General features: G+C 34.1%; 2 protein-coding genes across 14 annotated transcripts in view; one reads left to right on the top strand and one right to left on the bottom strand.

Moving 5' to 3' along the window:
* Window positions 1–7937, bottom strand: part of RUNX2 (RUNX family transcription factor 2) — a 223373-nt gene extending 215436 nt beyond the window's left edge. For 3 of the 5 annotated variants that reach the window (XM_041128816.1, XM_041128818.1, XM_030037302.2), the window contains exon 1: window positions 7481–7809. In XM_041128816.1, the coding sequence (XP_040984750.1) occupies window positions 7481–7538 (58 nt within the window). In that variant the 5' untranslated portion in view covers window positions 7539–7809. Of the gene's footprint in view, window positions 1–7480 lie in introns of all 5 variants that reach the window. The other 2 variants (XM_030037300.1, XM_030037303.1) reach the window with 2 other exon arrangements.
* The window catches only part of SUPT3H (SPT3 homolog, SAGA and STAGA complex component), a 282301-nt gene that overhangs the window by 37865 nt on the left and 220715 nt on the right, over window positions 1–23721 (top strand). The gene's annotated exons all lie outside the window — the stretch shown is intronic.

Genomic DNA, 23721 nt, shown 5'->3' with positions numbered 1-23721 from the left:
TATGGGAAGAACAAGAAGATACGAAGAGACTTACTCCCAAACACCTATTTCCTCAGTTATTGCCAAGTATTCTAAAATAAGTACTTCTACCATCTGTTATTTCAATACTAGCACTAACGCTTACAATTTATGTAGAACACTATAATAGCGTTAATAGACATTCTTTTTTACAAATATTAAGACAAGACCCTTGCTGCAAGTTCCTACATTGCATATTAGCAAAGTAGAGATATGTGAAGAGTTGTAAACGTTCTTTGGGTATTTGTACTGCTGGCAAATCTGAATGCGATAGCACATTCTCGTTTACAACTTCAGTGTTAGGGTAGAAAATATTTTACCAATAGAGATGTTTTCTGAATTTACACTATTACTGTTTTTTGGTTGGGTTTGGTTTTTTTGTTTATTTCTTTTTACCTGAGGAATTTCAAAATTTTGGAAGTATGGATTAGTAGGAATTAGAGGTTTGAACTGTATACACGTGCATGTTTGCACATACACAGCTCATTAACATTTCTTAAAGAATACCCTGTTCTATTACCACACATGGATATGTTAAAATATCATGCTTTTTTTAACTCTGTCTTTTCTGATTTGTATTGAAATGAATTACAGATGTTTTGGGGGATAAACACTATCTGGAAGTGAATTCACTTAGGCATAATTATTTGTCTATACTGTTGTTCCTTAAAAAACCCCAAACCAAACAACCCTCTCTTTTGCTTATGTGTATAGAGTCATATATATTAAATGTGTTTAATGAAGTAATTCAATTCCGTAATTAATAAGGACTTGTAATGTCACCCTGCTCCGATTTGCTATATCAGACCCACTTTCAGAAGAACTGCGCCCAGCATATGGTTGTTGGTGTATATGCGTATACATGCATATAGATGCAAACACATCTTATTAGTGTTATAGTTAATTTTCATTGTGATTGAGGCTGGGTCCTTTTCCTCTGAACAATAAAATATTATGTAACTGGCAGTGGCTCTGTCTTTCTGTTTTAGTAAACCACAGAGTGGATTTAGATGTAAGATATCTGACCATGAGGGATAAGTAAACAATGGTTTGGCACACTTACGGTTCAAATAAATTCTGGGGAAAATAAATGTATGTAAGGTCATCAGCTTTTAACTTTCCTTAATCAAGAAAATGAATGATAATAAATTTTAAGTCATTATGAAATGCTAGCAATTCTGATGAAATATAATATGTGAAATAAGCTAGTGTCTATCAGAAATATAGTAACCATAATTGAATGAATTCCTGCCAAAATATTTTTGCCACGGGGTTTTTAGTTATAACATATTAAAACTTAAAACTATTGTTAATTCTAGAACTGCCTGACCTTAATGAATATGGCATTTTTAAGAGACAGACAGCAGAAGAAACTGTTTTTAGCCTTTACTGTAAAAATAAAGGTAGTTTTATTAGAGATGAAAAAAATATTCTTAAAGAATATTAAAGAAAACTGTTAAGAATACAGTAAATATGATACAAAAATACCTTTTTAAGGCACCATGTGTATTTAAAGGAAAATGTACCCTTTTTCCCTTTAATCTTTTGCTATGCTAAAATTAATTTTTATAAATAAAAATGTTTAATAAGGAGTAGGTTGCGCAGAATAATTTAATTGCTCTGATTAAAATGACTTCAGCAGTAAAAGTGAGTCAGTAGAAAACCTATGGTTTTTTCCCTCCTGGGGCAAGTTCATACATGAAATAGGAAACTTATAGCTACATGAGGAAGGCTAGAACAGTACACAGTATGGTAACAAGCAGAATAAAAAATATATACAGGAAACAGATGCATGAATAATGGATTTTTTTATTGGAAGTGTTAAACTGTTTTATGATATAGTAAGCAGAGTTTATTTTGTCTTTGTGCTCATCTTTAAAATATTCTCTTTAGGGTGTGCTTTTCAGTATGTTAAGTGGCAGGTCTTATATTTATTTGTAGAAGAGAGCATGTTTATGTAAGGAAACGTGCTCTTAGATTTAAGCTTTATTAACTTAAAAACAAAAACACCTGAGAGCAGAAGATAGACCTCCTTAGTCTGTTCCCCTTAAGACTTTAGAAGGCAGTTTGGGATAAATGTATACAATAGAAATTAAAGCTATTGTGTATAATGTGAGCAAAAATTAATTTTGTCGATAACAGTAGTTTCTTGTGGGGGTTCTGTGGTGGAGGAGGTAGATGTTTTCTGCATTTTGTGGGTGTCTGCTGTCTGCGGATGAAAATCTGTGGTTAATTCATAAGTCTGGCAAAATTTACAAGGAAAATCTCTTTGAAATAGCACACAGTTTGCTAATTTATTTCTGAGTACACTTATCAGAACAAATGTTGTATTTATTCCATTTGGACAAATTAGCTTTCTATATTTAATTTAACAGTTGAATATTTTCATGTTGCAGTTTCCCAACTGGTTGTATGAAACTTGGATTCTCTCAGTGCCGAAGTTAAGACCTTAAAATGCTTCAGGTTTTACCATCTTAAACTCACTGTTTATCTTGAGGCTGCCTTAATTAAAATATTATATACTCTAGGGCATATTAAACATGGCAATTTATTGTAATTCTTATTAATGGAGTGTATTTAATGAGTTTTCAGAACCAACTCCATCACCTACAACACACAATGTTGATTTTTATTAGGTACATAGAGTAAAACATACACATGGTCTAATTTTCAAGAAGTACCCAGCACTGACAGCTGCTGTTGGCTCCTGTAGTAGCCAAGCAGGAGAAATGCGGGTGCTCAGCACCTTTGCAGCCTGGCAAGCATGGGATAATTCCTCCCTTCCCTCTCAGCTTTAATTTCCATCGGAGCGTGCTAGACTTGAGCATAGAAGAATACCAAATTTCGCTTGTATTTTCAGATTCTTGAGTTAACTTACAGTTTTAGAAAGTATTTCTTCTTAGTTGTTATTAATGCTGCGCACTGATGAGTGTGTGCCACAAGGTGTGACAGGTCCTTAAACATAGTTATTATCTAGCTTCTGTTTGATCTTTTGAACTGTCTGCATTGTATAGTTAGCATCTCTTGGAAGAATTATTTACTGCTTTATCTTTCCCTTTATACTTAAATGGATACAGTATTAGATGTTCATTATTTACTTAAGACTCCTCTGAGCTGCTTTTTATTCATAGAAAGTCCAGCTGTGTTCCGAAAGCATTCGGGAAAAATAAAGGCATAAGGTGCAATTTTAAGATTAATATTAGTCTGACCATGACCAAGAAATCACACTGCTTGAGAGGAATTTCAGTGTTATTGTTATGCTCTTAATGTGGGGTGGCAGAGCCTTTAAATATTTCTGGTAGAGTAGTTAATACAGCATGGAAGTTTGATATTTGTACAGTTTGTAAAGGAATTTGAGGTGTTACCCTATTTTGACTTCAGTTTTCAAGTATGCACTGGTGCATCATTAATCATAGGAAATGCAAAAATAAATAATATAGTCCCTTTGGATTTTTCATGTGAATACTTACCTTTTCCTTTTTTTGTATATACAGTTGAGGTATTTAGGTAACCCCTAACCTTTTGCTTCAACAAGGAGGTACAGTATAAAAATATTACCACAGTCTTCATATGAGCAGTTCTCTCTAAGAAAACCTCTAGATGAATATTTATTGAAAAAAAGCAAAGTTGCAATACAGAATGACTTAGCTTGGCCTGAATATTATATTTTAGACCACCAATGAATAAAATTAAAAGCACATGGATTTTGAATAACTAGAAAAGGTTGTAATTGATTAGCACTGCATGGAAGTATTGAAGTAGGGTAAGTTTTGATTTGTGAATGGTCCTATTCAATAGAGATTAATCCTGTATGTTTGATAAAATCTTAGTGTCCCTAATGAGTTAGTTTTTTTCTTTTTTTCCTCTCTCCCCAGTTTATTTAACCATCAAATAATTCGATGATGTTCTAACAAACTGGAACATTTCGATCTTCACGAATTTTATATCAGTATAGTTGATTTAAACAATATTGGGTATTAATAGTTCATTTGAGACAGATAATTAAACAGATCAGTACATTTTGCTGCCTAAGAATCCTATAAGTGGTGTAGTGCAATTCTCTGTGGTTTAGGGGTTTCATATACCGAAAGCCTTAGTGAGAAGCTTACAGCTTGCTTAATGCACATGAGAATAGTCATTCTTGCATAGTTTTCACTCTTATTTTTTAAAGTCCTAGTATTTTGAATTATATTTTATAGAAAGGGTAGTAATTCCTGAGATTTTTCTTAGCATTAACAATTATATGAGTATGTTGAACAGAGCTGGAACATAGGGAAAATTTCTGCGTTATATACATAGGTAATCAAAAAGGATCTGTTTCTTTCTTATCAATATCTTAATAAAAATAAAAAACTAAGATAAAAAACAAAAGCAGCTGAGAATTGAAATCTACAAAGGGTTTGGCTTTTTGGAGAATAAATGAGAAGATACTGAGGAGTATTTTAATATAAGCAGGCTAAACTTTTTGTTGTTAACTTGAAGACTTTCATTTAGATTTACCATGTCTGTCTATTGGGATCAGCTTCCAAAAGTTACATGTGAAATAATTGATTAAATTATCAGCCAAATTTTGATCTGTTTTACTTTCTTCAGTGAAATCCTCCTATAAAGATGCACAGAAAGTATTTGAAAATGCCTTTTTTTTTTTTTTTAAATTGTAACTGTTGTGGGAGTTATTTCAAAAGTATTTCATTCTCTGAAATACCTTGTATAAACAATATTTACCAAATTTTCTAATAAATATGCAGTTTGTTTTTTTTGCATAGTGTTTATTTTGAGCCTTTTTTTCTTTAAATGATATAGATGTGAATATAATATCCTTTGCTGATTGAAATGAATGCACTTATATTAAAAAGCTTAAGAAGGTTTACGTAGGCATGATGCAGTCAAAACCTGTGTATAACTAGCATAAAGTAGAAATACTCTGGATATGAAACATAGCATCTAGTTAATTCAGATCTACTAAATTGTAGAGGAATATATGTGTTTGCATTAATTAGGAAAGGATCCTTCCCCTTCACTACTCTTGTTTTTCCCTTTCATATGAGGTCAAAAACACGTAGACAAAAGTAAGTGAAATAAGGATTTTCAGAAATATGGTTAATGGCATAGATTAGCAACCGTGCGAGCTAACCAATATAGCGCTGTTTTCATTCCCTATTACTACTCGTCATTACATTTCATCAGTTAATTCTTGGAGAAACATAATTAAATTTAACAGTCCTGAGAGGAATAAGGTGGAGATGGGAGTAGAAGGAGATACAGATAGTGCAGAAAGGAGGAATAGATCGTGCGTTCTGCCATGCTGCTGCACCGTTGCTAGGAAATAGCAAATTCATGAGTAACCTGGGTCTTCTGGCTTTTGTTCTTTTAAAAATATACTCTGTCGTCTTTTTATAAAGGTGGGTTTTTTTAGTTTTGTTTTTAGCTGAAGATATATTGCTTACATATTGATAGAGTTGATGAGATTTTGTAGTTCCTTGCATCCATTGTTCATGTCCAAAGTGAAATTTGTGTACCCAAGTCTATTTAGTAAAGTTTTGGGAAAAGTATTATTCACGTTACAGTACTTCTCACTCGCTTTAGGAATGATCAAAAGTAGATGAATTAAGCAGTCAGCACTCCATGTTTTGATAATTTTAGCCAACTAAATTTCTTCTAATCTCTTTTGGAAGTAAAAGCAAAAGAAAGTCCCTATACATGTAAACTGTATTTCCTGTTGTAAACACTGGGATAATGTGGTCTGGCTACGCTTCTGCTGTGCTTCATTAAGACAGCAGTTTCAGTGGAAAAGCTGCTTACCAGTTTTGCATTAGTATTTCAGCTCAGCATTCAGTGTATACTAGCTACATGACCAGCCACAGGTTATGTTATCTCTTCTGCTATCTGTAGATCATAAATTAAATTGGTGTCTCTTCTAGAAGAAGCTATTCTTCATTTCTTTTCCTACACACGGTCTTATAGCTTATTCATGTGTTTTAACTGGGAACCAGTCAAAGCGTGTGAAGTAGGAGGGGTAAAAGGAACTCCAGTCATCAGTTCATTACAATACAAGTTTAATCGGGATGTATATACTGAAAATGGTTCTAGCATTGTTTTTCTTAGAAGGGGGGCAAGGGAGGAAAAGAAATAGGTTTAGCTACGGTCCCAACATAGTTTCGACATGATGGACACCATTAAGAAAATCTTGTAAGTTTTTAGAATTTTTTTTTTCTTGATCTTTCAGAATTTTCAGTAATTTTTCCTGATCTGTCTCAGTAAAAGATGCTTTGAAAAAAATTTTGCATATACTTCTTACTACTCATCAAAGATGACTAGAGCACAGCATTTCCAACACGCTTTAAAATATAACTTTACTTGCAGCTAACTCACTTAAAGTCATATTCAGTTTTATTTATCATTTTGTGAGTGAGGTGCTCTGTACTGATTTTGAGACTGTATCTGAGAGGAAGAAGCTTTTCAAAGTAAGCAATGATAGAGGTGCAATTTTATAGCATATTTATGATTTTTATGGGCATGTATGTATGCAGTGCATATATATAATTACCTCAGTATACATATATGATTTCTTAAAGGAATCTGTGTTTACAGTTCAGAATATTGAAGTAAATATTTGGCAGTCCTCTTCTACAGAGTTTTTTAAGTCCCACTTTCAATTAAAGCTTAAATTCATCAGCATGTTAAATCATGTATTTTTTATTTCATAGCTTAATGTTTTTATGCATGAATGTTTTGCCTTGTTCGTAATAAGCGTAATGAGAAGAATTTGCTTTTACAAATGAATATATTATCAAACGTGCTTTGCTGTGAAATGAGGGCAACAAAGGACTAGAGAACTGCAGATTTACACTGATAACTTCATCTGATAAATATGCTTTAAAATAAGGTGTCTGGGGCAATTATGGGTAGGATAGGCTGCTATGTGCTACATGCTACTCATTTTCATCAGGTTTAGAGAGCAAGCAGTCTTAAATCATATAATTTAAGTTTCTGTACAATATCTTTTGTTAACCAGTCATGGTGGATACATCTAAGAGTGTTACGCTTTACACCAGAGTTCTGAATAAGATATTCTGTGCTGTTGTTGATTTAACTCACTGAATACTTTATCTTTTTCCCTAACATAATTTTAAACATTATACTAGACCCCATCAGACTCTTCCAAATTTGTGTAGCTACGCCTTGACCCAGGTGACAGCTGAGCACACCTGCTGTCAAACACTAAGGACTAAGCCACTGACTTCATTTTGCTCAGCTTGTCAGCTAACAAATTTGTTCATAAATCTGCAGAAGTTCTTTATGATGACTCCCCCCCCCCCCCCCCCCCTCAAACCAGGTATGCTATTTTAACACCCTAACATCCCATCAGCAAGTTTTTGCTTAGAGAGCTATAACCAGCATTGTTAAAAGTAAGAAAACTCCCGACAACGGAAAACAGAAGCTCAAATATTGCAGTACTTACCCCAAAAGAAGTTTTGCTGACATGGTGTCACTGAACTGAACAGGCTGTTTGATGCCATAGTCCCTCTCGGTTCACGCAGAGCTTTCACCTTCTGGTGTAAATACTTCTTGGATCCTCAAACTGAAAACACAAACCATAGCCAAACCTTGTTTTAGTTTTACAGTGTTCCTGGATTGCATAGACTCTATAGTTGGTTTTTTCCCTGTCAAAAAATTGTGTAGCACTGGTAACATGTGAAAAGCAAGGAAACAAAACAAAAAAAAAAGAGAATGAGCAAATATTTGAAGGACCTACTATTACTGCATAGACTGTGGTTAGAGAGCACTTACTGACTCTGTTGGTCTCAGTGGCTGGTAGTGACCTGCGGAGATTAACCATTTAAAAACCAGAGACTTCTTTGCTGTCCTCCTGGAGAAAGTTTGCACCGCACTTGTGGTTCTGTGGTTGTTTGTGAGGCGAATGAAGCATTCACACAATCCAAAAAAGCAAAAGCTTTAAAACTCCTTTTTTTTGCAAGCACTGTTACTGGAGCGAGCGAGTCATGTGGCTGTGACATCAGAGGACTCCAAGTAGGACTGCCTACACTGTGGCTTTTTCTTTCTCTCTCCCCTTTTTTTTTCCTTTTCTTTTTTTTTTTCCTTTTTTTTTTTTTTTTTTTTTTTTTTATTTTGACAAAAGGCCCGTGGTAAGGCTCTTCCTGGCATCCAGAAGGATATAGCTTTTTAATTTTTGTGACTCATGAGGATTTGGAGAGAGTACAAAATGCTGTAAGAGCCCAAACTTCTGTACAGTTAAAGCATATGGACAGCAGAACTTTATTTGTACTCTCAGTTCAGGTTCCCCCCACTCTTCTTCCCCCCTCCTTTTTTTTTTTTCTTTCTTTTTTTTTTCCCCTCCCCTTCCCTCTCCCTACTTCATTATTGTGTCTGTGGAAAAGTGAGCAAAATTGGCACAAGTGGCTGTGTGAAATTCTGAACAACAGTGATGATTTACAATAATTTACATCTTTGGATTGTATCACGATCTTGGGTCTGCTTCATATTTGCTGGGTGGCTGGATTCCTTCTGTTTTACTTTTTCTCCTTGTCTTCCTATACTTGTGAATCTGTAACTCATTGTAAGAAACTTTACCTTTCCTAAGGTCTAGTAGCAGACTGCTTGTTGGGGTTGTGTTTTTTACTGTAATTGGCTGTCACAGAAGTGTTAGTCTGGGGATTCCTTTGCAAATCTTAAATCATGTCTGCCTTGCTTTACATGCCTTCAAAACTACTTGGCAGTTTTATGTAATGCAAATTAAGGGCAATTATTTTTCTTTTATATTTGGGGTAAAATATGTCATTTGGATATCATAACTAGTTGTATACTGCAGTCTAAGTGATGCTTTTGAATACTGGTATTGCTAGGATTTATGTAGACGTTGCATAACAGAATGAACTGTGAGAGTTGGGAGGTTTTGATTGTGCTTACACTAATTGCTTATTATAGTTTCACTGTTTAAGAGAAATAGAACAGTCTTAGACTTTTGGGGAGACTATAAATAACTTTATTCACCAGTTAATGTTAACACTTAGTTTTAAAATGAAACATAAATTTGATGCATATGTAAGATTTAAATACTTAATATCATATGTGTGCATGTGTGTATAATACTTTTTATATACTTAACATATTGTAACTTTGACTTTGATTGTGTAATATAAGCCTTTACTGTACCAGTACAGAGTGGGTTAACAAAAGCAGTATTTTTTTGTTTATAATAGAAGCTTTGAAATAAATTGCAAAATGCTGTGTGTAGTAAGGAATAATGTGCACAGACAGTGTGTATTAGTAGCCTTGATTTGCTCACTCAGATTCAGAACAAAATTGGAAACATCTTTGAGAAAGTATCTTATTTTTTGCCTCTTTGGACATTATGTCTAGAACTTTTCTTATTAGCCTGATTGTATCACAGATGTACTGTATTTTTTTAGTTTAGCTGAGTGATTTTTAAATTTTTTCTTTCTCATATATGTTTTTGGGAGCAGAAGAATTGTGTAAAACATTTTCTAGGTATTGTTCAACTTTTATTTGTAAAATAAAATACATATCTTTGAAGCTGCCATCCTTCCTTTTTTATTTTTCTCTTTGTCCTCAGCTTTCCCGGTAAGAAATTGGCTAGGAGTGATGTGGGATGAATAGCTGGAGGTGTGGATAGAGATCAGGTTCTCTGTTTTGCGAGGATGGAGAGAAAATGGGAAAGGAGATTTCAGTAAAAATTACAGATTGTGTTTTTATTTTTTTGTATATTTATCAAAGGAACAGAAAACTCTCTTCATAAAAACTACTTTCATAGTATTTATTGTAAGATAAATGGCATTGTTCCTAATTCAGTACTTTGAAAGTTATTAGATTTTGCCAAATTTATAGAATTCTAGCGTAAAATGAAAAAGGAGTATTCTGCAAATCACTCATCTCATAAAAGGAAGGGTGATACTTAATTCTCCTAATGATGGATTGCTTTTATTTCTTTATATTTTCACAGTATGGTTAAGAACATCAATGGGAAAAAGAGTATAAAAATGATGGAAAGAATTGTAATCTTTTCATATAAACAAAATATGTTTGTGTGCATTACAGTTTTAATCAACTTTTGATGCAGCAAAAGCCTTTGGGGTTTGCTGCCTCCGTTATTTGTGGAACTCTTAATTGTAAGCACAATGTTTCTTCAACTACAGTTATGCATTGAAGATATTTATCAACTTCTATTTGATGGTAGGTAGATCCACTATTTTTATATAGTAGGTAACTCATGTCTTGATCTTAAGTACTTATTTTCATTCTTATGAACGCAGTTGTTTGATTTTTTTTTTGATTTTTTTTTTAATTCCAGGATTTATTCGTAGTCACATCTTTAATATTAGAATATTGAACTTCCTACAAAGTCTGAATTTTAAAATTTATTGCATTGAAATGCTGTGCTCAGGCTTTCTCTGGAATGGCTTTTTAATGCTTTCACTTGTGTACACAAAGTTAGAGAATAACTTTGTTACTGTGTTTTGATATGATACCTTTATAAGATTTCTTTTTTACTGTACATACTTTTTCACCTGTGCTGTCAAGATCAAGACCACTACAGTGAAGTCTTCATCTAGGAAGACAAAATCCATTAAAAGCAGAAAAACAAACAGTTTAACTGAGTAATCTACATGTAGTCTGCAGAAACTGTCAGTAAAAAAAATGCTAGGTTTTTTAGTATAGGGACGTTATAAAGCTGAACTTTATGCAGACCTTATTCCTGTGGAAATGATGGCTTCTTTCAGTATAGTTTGCACTTCTAATGAAGCAGATGCATGAATCCTGAAAATCCACTGTATAAACTAGTGTCTTGATTGCAGACTTACACTTGACAGTCTTTTGTTTAAAAGGTAGATCTACAAAATTCGAAGTTAACTTACATGTTCCATAGGGGGATACTTTAAGTCACAATTACACTTACAAAGGAAGTATTATACTAAGGAATTTCTATGGTAAACTATGAGCTTGATCTTTGACGACAAATGAAATCTTATTTAAAGTCAATTGTAATGCAACACTAAAAGATAATTACATCTTTCACTTTTTTTGAAATGTGTTTTGAAACTTTTAAGCCATGCTTTATTTCCAAACATTTTGCCTTATGCCACTCAAAGTTCATACAGTATATAAACAGTATGATACCCTGTTGAAAGTTTATTTGTACTTAAATGTTTGTTTCTATGCTACAACTGGAGAGATGTAAATATTCTGCTTAAGCAGTATGATGAGAAACGTGTTAAATTCCACTTACTTACAAGTTTTACAATATATACTATAACAAGATGCTGATTTTTATAATAAAGTCCTAATGCAGTTTCCTCACGTGCAGGTATTAATTGTAGGTGTTATTAACGTATCTGTTTCCACTAGAGCAATATTTTTGTTTGTTTGTTTTTGTTGTTTGTTTTAAGGAGTGAAGTCTCTCTCCTTGAATCTGTTTTTCATAACTTGGAAGTAATGATAATTTTTAGAGGGATAGTACTGTGTTTTCTGATGGTTCTTAGCTAACATATTTAATGTACTGTTTGATTTAAAATATTTGCACATTTTATGGAAAGTTTTGTTGCTAGACCTGGGTATCTTGTATACCTCTAATTTCCAACATCTCTGCAACAGCTTCAAGTATGCTGATATCACATATATACTAATCTGTTAAAGCAAAAGTTAAAACTGCCTGTTAACCTTGCTGTTACAAGTTTTTAAATTATTTTAGCAGTCCTTAATTTTAAAATGCTACTTATTGGTGTCTACAAGGAGTAGCATTGAACATCTGAGTTTTACTGCTGCCTTTTTATGACTTTCTGTTCTCTGCCTTATAATCTTTTTCTAAGTAAGATATGGTTTGAAGTAGACAGTGCCTGGGACCGCTAAGCATATAGAGGGGAAAAAAAAAAAATGCTGTTACATTTCTAGTGTAAACAAATGTTGTCTGTTTTCTGTACAGTGGAATCAGGCTACTGAAGATCAAATTAAACCTTAAACTGAACTGTTATTTAAATTAAAAGGATGGTCATCTTCTGTTAACCAGTGAGTACATCATATAATAGCAAGTAGTAATAAATTGTTTTCATTCATCTTGAGTTGCCAGCTCTCTCACTTCTTTATAAAATAGAAAAGATATTCTCCAGTGAAATAATCTAACCCCCGATCAGGCTTTGAATTAGGGGCTACATCTTAATGGTCAAATATGTCTCATCTTGATATTCTTGGTGCTCAGACATTTTTTCTGACAAGTGTTACTTTTCTTGTGTTCCTCAAATACATATCTTGTAGACTGTACAGTAATTGAGAAAAAAAGCCCTTTTGATTAGATGCACGCATTCTAAACAGTCAATATATGCTGTTTAAGATCATCCTAACCTTCTAGCTATTTTCTCCTGTCTGTTTTTTTTTCTTTTTTCTTTTTTTTTTTTAAAGTCAACTTGCAGAAAATATGGGAAACTTGTCTCATATAACAGCTGAGGATGTGGCTAGGTTAAGGCAGGAAACTGCTACCCACAATGCAATGTTACATACACTACCACTTAATAAAATTTATTTCAAACATGCTACTGACAAAACCAAAGAAAAATAATATCCTAACTATGCTAGTTAGTACACTAAATATATCTAGGGAAAAGTGAAAGTAATCTCTCTAGAGCCTTTCTTCCTTCTAGGATACAATGCTACCAGTAGTTAAAGCAGAGCAGATCTCGGTAGTTAAAAGCAGTGACCTATTTTTAGAAAATACTCACAGTACTCTGGAAATTAATGATTATATGCTTTTTAATGACAGTTGAAGTTATTTTATATAGACAGAATTCAGATAAGCTTTCTTCTTAGATTTTTCTGGTCGTCAAAATATCCTCTTACGTAGTTTTAAAACTGGCAGCTTTTGTTGCTTCATCCCATTTTCACTGAATCTTACCTTTACGGTAGCCAAGCAGCCTTTTACCTCTCCTTCCCACTTAAACTATTTGTAGCTGGTGTGAAAATATTTTCCATGTCACATGTGGGAAGGGATCTGAGAAGAGGAAAGTTCATCTTCCTAGATTATGCGAAGATTTAAGGGTTCTAGTTGTTTTATTTGATTGCCTGCAATGTGAAGAGTGTAATAATTTCTGAGGGGTAAATAAATTTAGGTAAATTCTAAGGTAAATTTAATAGACTTGAATCTTCTGTGATTGTTTCCAAATATCAGAGATACGTATGAAGTCAGTGATCCTGCTCTGCCATAAATGTCCTGAAAGTCTTGTTCTAGATATGTTTTTATTTCTGTTTGGTTTTAAATGCACGTATATTAAGGGTGATCCTCTCACAGAACGTTTTTGAAGCATTTGCCTCTATAGTTAGAGAACACTTATCAAGAACAGCTGCTGTAGTGCTGTGGATCCTATCCATGGACTCATGGTGGTCTGCTGAACAACGTTCTTCAAGTTTGACAGGTGAGACAGAGACTCTCCAGTGCCACTGCTTTTGGATGAATCTAGCTGTGGTTGGAGAAAGTGCATCTTGCCAAAATATATGGGTAAGACCACACACAGTCTTTAAAATAGTTATTGTAAGCTTATTTTTAGGCAATATATGTCTTGACAGTTCTTTTATTTGCATGCCAGTTTCACTGCTGCTTATAGATTTTTCATTTATTTTAGTAATGGCAATTGCAGATTTAGATCAATGTTTGTAAAGCTTTTGCACAACATTTACACTGGAAAAATACAGACTTGCTACTTTCAAACCTCAGTCAAGATTAGAGAACAGATTTTTAAAAATATTAAAGCAGAGTATTCACGCTCTTCAGATTTGGTGTCAGTGTTTTCATATTAAACCCTATTTTCAGGGGCATAGTTCAGCAATAAAAATTTGTTTTTGCTTTTAAAATTATACCAGTTTCAGTAGCTTCTGTGCTTGTATAAGTTTGCAGCAGTGTAGATTTAAGACATGAAATTAGTTCAGTAAGTAATAAAAACTAAATGTTTTTTTTTAAATTGCGTAGTTATTAAATACTGAATTTAGAATCTGTATTTGATTTATGTTATAACTCCTGGACAGTATTTTTCATGTGTATTTTAATGTGTAGAATATTCTTTGCGTTCTAAGTGTCTGCTTCAACAGTTGGCTCCATAATGTGTATTTAAAATATTGTATGTTTAACTGACAGTATAGAAGGGGGTTGCACCCTGTAGAATTTCTGAGTAAACAATACCCATTTGGTAACTTTCAGAACAGATGTTTTTTAAATACCCCAAGAGAAATTAAATATAATACTGAAATGGAATATCATAAACCATTCATTGGGTAGTGATGCTTTAAAGTTATAGATTCATAATGACATGCTTTTTTCCCTGCTTCTGTATTTTCCAGATTATCTTGCATAATTAATGCATGACTGTTTCTCAACAAAACATTACTCACTTTTTATTACTTAACATTGCATAGTACCGTTGTTTATAGCAGCGAACTTTACAGACAATTAAGGAAATAGTCACTGCCCTGAGGAGTATACAATTAAATATATGCAGCTAGCCATTTAGAGAAAAGTATGAAAAAGAGGGAGGGGAAAAACCCCATATAATGAACTGTAATAAAAGAGTGATTTGAAGAACTTCATGGAGAAGGGAGAGTAGTTCGTTTTAATTTTATTATTAACTTTCTCCACATATTCTAGTATGAAGAGTGTGAGTTATTTGTGTGCAATGGGCTGGTCTTGTTATCTGCTTGAACTTGAGCATGATGCCTGATCATCACAGTTGCTTCTCTGTATTTTTTGAAAAACCCCAACCCTGTAACATTTCCGTATGCAATAAATGCAAGTTGAAATATTTCTGTGCTGTTTATGACATTTACAGAAGTTTGAGATCCTCAGTCTGTAAACAGTTTGGTTTTTTTTTTTTTTTTTAGAAAAAAAATAGTAAAATGAGGTAGTTTCATCCTTTTGCCCATTTATGTCTCCATGTCGTTTTTAATTTCTTTTTAAAGTATTTAGTACCTGGATCTACTTCTTTTCCACAGCTTGTCAACAGTCCAAGCTTTCCTTTGTAATTAAAAATGTATTGTGGTTTTTTGTTGGAGAAGAGATCTGAAGATCATTCATGAGAAAAAGAGTTGAAAAGAGGATGAGAGGAGATTGGAAGGAATAAAATTGGAAGGAGGAGAGTTAAAAAGAAAATCTTGTTGTTTTTTAATGAGTTTCATTTTTACCAGTATGGTTCCCATTTTGTAGAGAAGGAATACTGAAGGTGAGGAGAAATGAAGGCACTGAAACAGGATGAAGAACAAAAACATGCACCCCTTTTCATGGCAAACCTAGGAGAAAATTGCCCTCCAATCTCCCAGGCAAAATGAAACTCGGTTTGTTCTGAAATAGCCAGTTTGGTTACTGGAAGCAGCCTAGCTGTGTTCAGTGAAGTGTTGAGCTCATTTGGAGTGAATTAGGCTGTCTCTGCATAGCAGTTAAAATGGCCCGTATAGGTATGCCTAAAGAATAATAGAAGAGAATCAAACTTAAGTGTGGTTGGGAAGAGTATGGGAGATGTTTGTATTAAATTTCCAATGTGCGATGTGTTCTGTGCTGGAGAGTTGGTTGGTTGATTTTTCACATCTGGAGGAGAAAGCAGGCAGTATTTATAGATAGTCCATTCACTGATGTTCAGATAAGCAGGTGTCAGTCCTTCTTAAGATTTTTTTTTTGTCATGCTCTGAGTAACAGACTGCTTAACTGAATGAATAGTGGTACTGAAGGAAAAAAAAATAGAAAAATGAATTACAATAATTTCTTCCACTCACACCTCCTCCTCTGACCTTCCAACCCCAAAAGTGAGGAAGCAGGGCTGGTTTTTTTTTTTTGTTTTGTTTTGTTTTTTTGTTTGGTTTTTTTTTTTTCAGAGAGACTCTGTGGTTTGGTTGCCAGAATCCAGACCTATAACTTCTAAGATAAATAATGCAAGCTTTGAGGAAATGTTCTGTGTGGATAAGACCGTATCTATGCTATTTGTTTTTTAATACTTAAATGGTTAAAGTAATAAAATACCTATTTCTGTCCTGTTTACATGGATAAATAATAATCTGTTCTAAGAAGATACGCCACTGCGTATACTCATTAGCTGCATGAGGGAAGTATCTAGTAAGCACCCAAACCAATTAGCTCTGTGGAGTATTGACAGTTGGGTAAACAGGGTGCTTTTAAGTTGGAGACCCAGCCTGTAACCAAAGTCAATTGTTATGTTTCCATTTCGAGAGCAAACGCAGGTTCTGGGTCTGCCACTTGACTGACTGTGTGTACTGTCAGGGGTCAAAGGTGCTAAGCAGGATGAAATTCTGCGTTATGGCATAAAAAGATGATGGTGGACAGCCTAAAGACTATTGAGTATTGCCTACTGATTACATCTATGAGGCCAGGTTATAGCAATGAATCGGTACTTAGTACTCAAATTGCTTTTGGAACTGTACAGCCAAATTCCTTGTTAGTGATTGGAATAGGAGTACGTTAGCACAGGAGCACTAAAAACCAGTTTTGTTGGAAAATTTGGCAGCATAGTCACAAATTAATCCAGGCTGAAAAATAAACAGTGTTCTCTAGTATTTTCTAAATTCCCTTCCTGAGAGCATTCTGCTTCTGGAGTGGTGTTTTTGAGTTGTTCTGGGCCTGAAAAGACTTCGGACTCAAGGTTATCACTCTGTCTGAAAATTTGTTCAAGGATCAAACAAATCTCTGTTTCACATACTTGCATATTAAAGAGCATGTTGATTTGTTAATATTTGCGTGGAGTAATAAAATTTCTTTGTACTTTATAAGCTTGGTATTTTAAAGAAAGCTGTATTTTAGGGGTGTGGGATCTACATTGTAGATTAAGTCCTATTACACTTACTTTGTACTAAAATCCATTAGATGAGGTCAGTTACAAGAGTTACATCCTCTGTGACGTTCGTCTCCTTTGGATTTCATACTCTGTAATCGTGCTGCCAGAGCAGGTCCTTGTAGCCAGGCTTCTTCATGTGCTTGGGGAACCCTTGGGGATGTACGGATTGACGCTACCAGACCATTTTGTAAGATCACGCAGTGCTCTGGGCACTTTGCTGCTTTGCCAAAAACCTAAAGGAAGGGTGGCTTTTCGTGAGCCAGAGTTCGTTCTCATGGCATGTGCTTTAAGGTTGGGGCCCTCAGAAATAACTGTATTCTCTCTAAAGTGTAAAATGAGCTAACCTTTATCTTTCACGTTTTGTGCCTTTACATCTGTATAGGTGGAGTATATCTTTTCTTATTTTAAGAAGAAACTTCAGTAACTGTTGGGGTTTGGGAATAAGGCAGAATATGAAGAATATGCAATTTTATTTTGCCATCTTTATCCTGCTCATTCTGTAAGATTTGTAATTGTCCTTTTCTTCAAAGTCTTTTTTTATTATTTTTATTTTTTATGAAAATCTAAATGTTTTCTTGCTTTTTAAGTCCAGTTTTGCCCAGTGTGGGTTTGAAGTAGCTCTGCAGCAGAATGTTTATATTTCAGTTTCAGGAAAAATGATACCAGTCTGTTCAGAAATGGAGTATTTGCAGTAGTAAGTGGCATCTTTACAAGCTAAACATAATGATCAAAGAGTTGAAGAAATAACAAATTTAGTTGTCTTTTGGACAAAATTACAATGGAATAGCATTTGGTTTGTCATTTAGCTTCAGTATGATTTATTTTTCTTCTCTTTTAATTGAAGAACAAATCCAATTCATAACTGAATGCAATTCAATCTTCTCATTTTCTAATGTGGGTGGAAAATATCTGTTTTATCTGTGTATAGGAGCTACAGTAATTCAAGCTTACTTTTCCTTATGAATAACTGAAATAAACTGAAAGAGTCAGACGTTCATTACATGACAGTATTATGCCCAGACACATTTTTAGAATTCATGAATTTTACAGAACACTAATTCTTTGAGCGCTTTTCTTTTCAACTCTCATTAGTAACTATTCCTAGATTGGACATATGACAGATATGCAGCTAAAATAGTAAAAATTTTCTACAAGATTGCCTTCTAACTTAGAGGTGAAATCTGAAGAACTTGCAAATAGAACTATTCCCAACTGATAGTTTGGGGTTTTTTTGTTTTGTCCCCCACCCCGTTCCCCATCCCCTCCTTAAATCTGTGCTCCTCTGCTAAAAAAGTAAGTTTAGCTAAACTCCACACTGGAAGAATAAGTTGATGAAACTGGCTGATTCTAACTAACTAGCTATGCTAGAATTAAGGTTTCCACTGATCCTTAGTACAGCCCCATTGTATGTGGTACATTATAATAGTGTTAATTGATGGCATTTTTTTTTTTTTTCATCCCTAGAACTCCTGACTCATTCTTTGCATGGAATGAATACTGCTCACTTCAGAGTGTTATTCAGTGATTTTCTTTTTACCACTCATTGCTCATTAGATGGCTGTCTGCCATCTTTCCTGCGCAGTATTCAAACTCTACTATGAAGAATTACTAACTTTCATGTGCTCTTTTGTGGCATGTCACACTATGAGAGTACTTAACAAATATTAATTATTTTTTTTCTTCACAGTACTCTTGGGAGAAATACATTATTCTCTATATCAGATACATAGTTTAGTGGAGGTACAGAGAGAATAAAATTTAAAAAATAAAAAACAAATTAAAACCCAAACTTCTCAGTCACTGTACAGTACACAACTAGGGTGTACTTTTTGTGAAAGTGCTTAGCTTTATCTAGACATCTTTAAGTTTAAGCAACTCATTTTTTCAGTGATGGATGTATGAGCTTTTACAAATTAAATACCATGGTTTAAAAAAGGAATGGATAATTATTGATCACTTCCTGAAAGGGAGCGTGGTTAGATGGAGTGTTGTTCTGATCTAGTATGATGTTTCTTTATTCTTGTACATAGATGAGCTTCATTGTATGTGTTCTTCAAACATAAAATTAACAATTTGGAACTCAGCATGTCTACTTTTATGATCAAGAACATATGGAACTTTTTATAGGTTCCAGTGGGTAGCTTCATGGAGACCAAATGGTTTCATCACAACACTGGAAGTAATAGATTGAGGCTACGAGTCTCCTTCAGCTGAATACCAGAATCTTCATGTGGCCTAACCTCCTGACACATTGGCCACGTAGGTTGTTGGATAACTTGCAGGTGGCTCACTGGTAGATGACGACAATGTTCCCTGTGGTCCCATTCAGTGTAAAACAGGGCAAGGTGAGGTAACCTGATGGGTCCCGAGATGATGTTTCCATCTGAACGGTTTGTGTCTTGCTTAAAAAAAAATTTTAGGGATCTGATTATTTCAGCAGCTTTCATGCCAACACTGACCTCTTGATTTGACATATTTCATGTACAGGGGCTGTGTTTGAACTAAGCTGTACACAGATCAAGAACCGGAAAGATGCTTCACTGTTTAGGACACTGATGTACTGTCAAGAGGCATGGATTCATTTTACCAGTCTTACTTTGAGATGTTTGATTAAGAAACTCAAAAGTATTTGGTTTAGTGAGAAGTAGAGTATTTAAAATAACTCTTAGGGACTCTGATGTAATTTTTTTTTTCATTTGCAAGTTACTGATCTATGAAATTGGGGTGGGGAGTGGATGAAATACTAACGACAGAGAATTCTACAAACAACAAAGCCACTCTTTCTCTGAGACTGTGGAAAGCTCATTATACATTGTATCCACCTTTTTTCTTTTTTGCATTTCTTTTGATGGCTGTATAGAAGTCTGTACAGCATAATTCTTCTTTTCCAGAATTCTCATATTTCTGTGGAAATAGAGAGAACCAAGAAAATAAGGAGAAGAATGTTTCTTACATCTTCTGTATTGTTGCTTTTCACTCTGTTAACAAACAGGGTATTTGTTAATGGAACTTGCTGTGTTTTATGTTTTCAGATATTAATTATTAGCTTCTTCCATCCTCCTTCATGCTTGTTTAGGAGGTAAACAAGTTAATTTCTGTTTTACAAGTACATAAGGGAGACAGACCAATTCTGGGTCTGAATTTGGGAGTTGGTATTACCTGTTCCAAAATAAGTACTGGACTTGCTGTTGAAAATACACGGTTGTTTTCAGCTCTTAACATGCTTGCAGTCTTATTTAGTTCATTATTATACTATCTCTACTTTAAAGATGAAAAAATATGAAAATATGTTGATTGTACAGGCCATATGTATCATTGTTAAATAAAGATCTTTATTAGATGTCTAAACATAGGATCTTGGAAGTTTCAGTCCAGGCTTTGACCAGTGGGTTTTTGTTGGCTTTGGGCTAGTCACTTGAACTTGGCATGCATGTGTCTTGGCTTGATTATTCCTTTCATTTACCATAAATTGGGAGTGATTATGCTGAAGTTATTGCAATTTTATGGAGGTAAAAAAACTGTAAAAAAGCAGAGAGAATGCTGTAGTGGCAAAGGGCTGTAGTCTGGTGCTTGAGAGGTGAGTTTAGCTATGGGGCTGAACCACAGACTTCTCTTTGAACCTTCAGGAAGTTAGGTAAATTGTTCTCTCCTTCAGTTTGTCGTCTGTAAAATGGGAATGATAGGGTGTTTTTTGTTTGTTTGTTTGGTTTTTTTTTTTAAATGTCAGTAAATTTAATTTATGTCATTTGATGTTCAGATGCCAATGGTGAAGGTCATAGCAGTACCAACATTAAGACTGAATTTGTTTCTGTTTTTAATAGAGTTTTTAGTTCCCTGTAACTCTGAGAAATAGAGAAGACTGCCTGATATTTTACTATAAAAGTGAAGATTTACACTACTTAAATAGTTGAAGTGCTAAGTAATATTTTGGTGGTGTTGTTTTTTTTTTTTTTGACTTTGTCTACCAGTCAGCATTGTAGAATATTTGTTTAGTAGAGTATTAGCATCTTTCAATTGATTTAACTCCCTTAATGGAATCTCCTACAAGTTTTCTGATGCATTTGTTCCCACTATCAAAATTAATATCCTGGTAACTGCTCGAGTTAGCTAAAGAAATTGTTAGTGACTATGGTACTTCCATATTTGTAGATTTATGTTGCTACTGAGCCTGTAACAAGGGATTCTTGTTTTTTAAAATTCAAGGAGGGTGCAGGACATAAACAAGTGTTATATTTAATCTTATCTATTAAACATCACCATGGAGTCATCAGAGTACAGTCATTGCCTATCCCTTGTGCTTTTCTCAGTATAACTTATTGCTTTGGTTTTTTTTAAAAAAAATAAATCAGGGCACTTACAAATCTTCTGTAAAACTAGACATTTCAACTGAGATCAACATTTTGTTGTTCAAAACAGGATAACAGCTGTGACTTTGTAAGCTACTGTTAGTGGTTTTTAGAAGCTAATTTGTCAGCTAGCTGGCACGCTGAGCTCATTTGCCGAAAGAAGTTGATGTCATCTCCCATATCATTCTTTGTCAAAGCTCAGCGTCTCTTTTTCTTTAACCAGTGATTCTCAAATAGAACGTTACAGAACGGGGCTGTTTGCCAGTGGCATTAGTTTTCTGTTTATGTAACTTCAATTTAGATCATTCATGGCTTAACACAAAATGCAGTTGTCATGTGAGAGTTGATTACCCTTTTTTTGTATCTATTCATGATATGTAGCTCCTTTTTCTGTGCTTTGAATAAAAATATGTGAAGAGCAGAAATGTTTATTGTTTTCAAGTATTGCTACTTAATTTATTCAAACAGTATTCAGTGTAGTTTATTGCTTGTTCTGCAGATAGCACAAAATAAGGATTTATGTAATGACTATAGTTATTGATTAAAAATAAGGTTTCTTGGAAGAATGAATGAATATTTAAAGTCAGTGATTATCAATTAAATGTCAATACTGCACATTGTTTCAACACAAAATTATTTATAATTTCTGTTGAACATCCTGTCTAAAAAGGAACTGCAAAACTGCATGTTTTCACGTTCTGTCTTACTACTAGGAAGTAAGTAATTGCAACATTGGCATGGAATTTGGTGGAACCCCAGTAGTTTTAATCTTTTTAGTAAATTGCTTAGTGGCTTTTCGGTAGCTTCAGCGTCTCAGTAGCTTTACAAAATGTTATGGGATATACAGAAGAGATCCTTTTACAAGATACCAGCGAAATAAAAGATGAGAAATTAAGGGTAGGAATAGTTTATTTTCACACTAGAGCAAAGTTACTTGCGAGATCTACCAAGGATCTTGGAGAAGCAAGAAAGCTTGCTAATGGCAGAGTTAGTTAGAGTACTGAATCAAATGCTGATTTTTGTAGAGCCACCCGAAGATTTCACAGAATTGAGTGGGTGATAAAATAGGTGAAATCCATTGCCGATAAACCTGAAGTCATGTGCATGAGCAGAGCTGAAATGCTGTTTATTTTCACAGAAAAAGAGATCTGAGATTCACAATGGATAGCTCTCAAAGCTTAGTAGTTGAGGCTTAGTGGTTGTCAAAAATGGATCAGATTTTAAAAGAATTGAGAATATATGAGGAAAACAGTGTTACTAGTAGTTCTGCTGTTGTGCTCACCCTACAATAAAAACAATATTCTAGAATTAGAAAAGAATTGAATGAATTCTATACAAGGAGATACTAAACTGGCAGGTTGCTAAAGCCTGGAAAGAGACAACTGGGAGGGGAATGTGATAGAAATCTAGAATTATGAGCAATGTAGAGAAAGTGAATGGGAACAATTATTTCCCTTTTTCATAACAAAAACTAGGGGCACCTAATTAAATTATCAGATGGCAGGCTCAAAATGAACACAAGGAAGTAGTTTTTTAACAGTGTGTAATTAAATTGTTGAATTCATAAATTCATTGCCACAAGGTACTGTAGAAGCCAAAAATTACAGTAGCTTAAAAAAGAATAAGAGAAGATCATGGAAGTGAAGTTTATCTATAGCTATAAAACACAGTTGTCTAGTCATAACCTTAGGCTAAACTGCAGGTCTGTTGGAGAGAAAACCAGGTAGGGGCTTTCCCTGAGAATTCAGTACTGGCCTTTATAGAAGTACTTGATCTCTGTACAGATCCCTATTCTGAAGGTTTTGTGTATAGATAGACTGATAACAGCATCTAGATTATAGTGCTACATACTGTGTAACAGTGTATTACTACAGGGAAAAAAGTCACCAAACTTCAAGGACCTGATGTTAGTGTATAAATGAATAACCAGGGTGAAATTAGGATGCAGAAACTTAAGAACTTTAATTGCTTCTGTTTCTGAAGGTAAATAGGCTGTACTTCTGTAGAAGTATTTTCAAAAGCATATAACCCTCAGTAGTATTAATTTGATTTGTAATTTATTGGTCATCCAAATGCTAATATTTCACTGTGAATTTTTAAAACAATAAGGTATTTTCCAGTTTCGTTTTATCAGGGTAGTAAATCTGAGGTTTTTCAGGATTCCCCCCTACCCCCACTTAAATGTCATCTTTATTTTGTTAACACTTTTAAGCCTGGTTCTTTGAATGATGGTATTTTGTGCTCCAGTTGTTGATCTTAATGACCTTGCCTGGTCTTTCTGGAAGAATTGGCGTACTGAAAGCTACATGACTACCCTCAGTAGCTGTGTGTATTATAAAAGTGAGGCTTCGAATGGGAAAGGGATTACCACTTAAAGTCTGGAAAATACTGGTTTTAATAATCTGCACCTTAATCTTCTAGTCCTTTTCTGAAGGAAGTAGCCCAATTGAAATCTATGTGAATACCCATGGTATTAAGCCTACTAAAATTCTATTAACTTCTCT

This window comes from Aquila chrysaetos, chromosome 15 (genome assembly GCF_900496995.4).
Source record: "Aquila chrysaetos chrysaetos chromosome 15, bAquChr1.4, whole genome shotgun sequence".
NCBI lineage: Eukaryota > Metazoa > Chordata > Aves > Accipitriformes > Accipitridae > Aquila > Aquila chrysaetos.
This window is presented reverse-complemented; position numbering and strand designations above follow the sequence as displayed.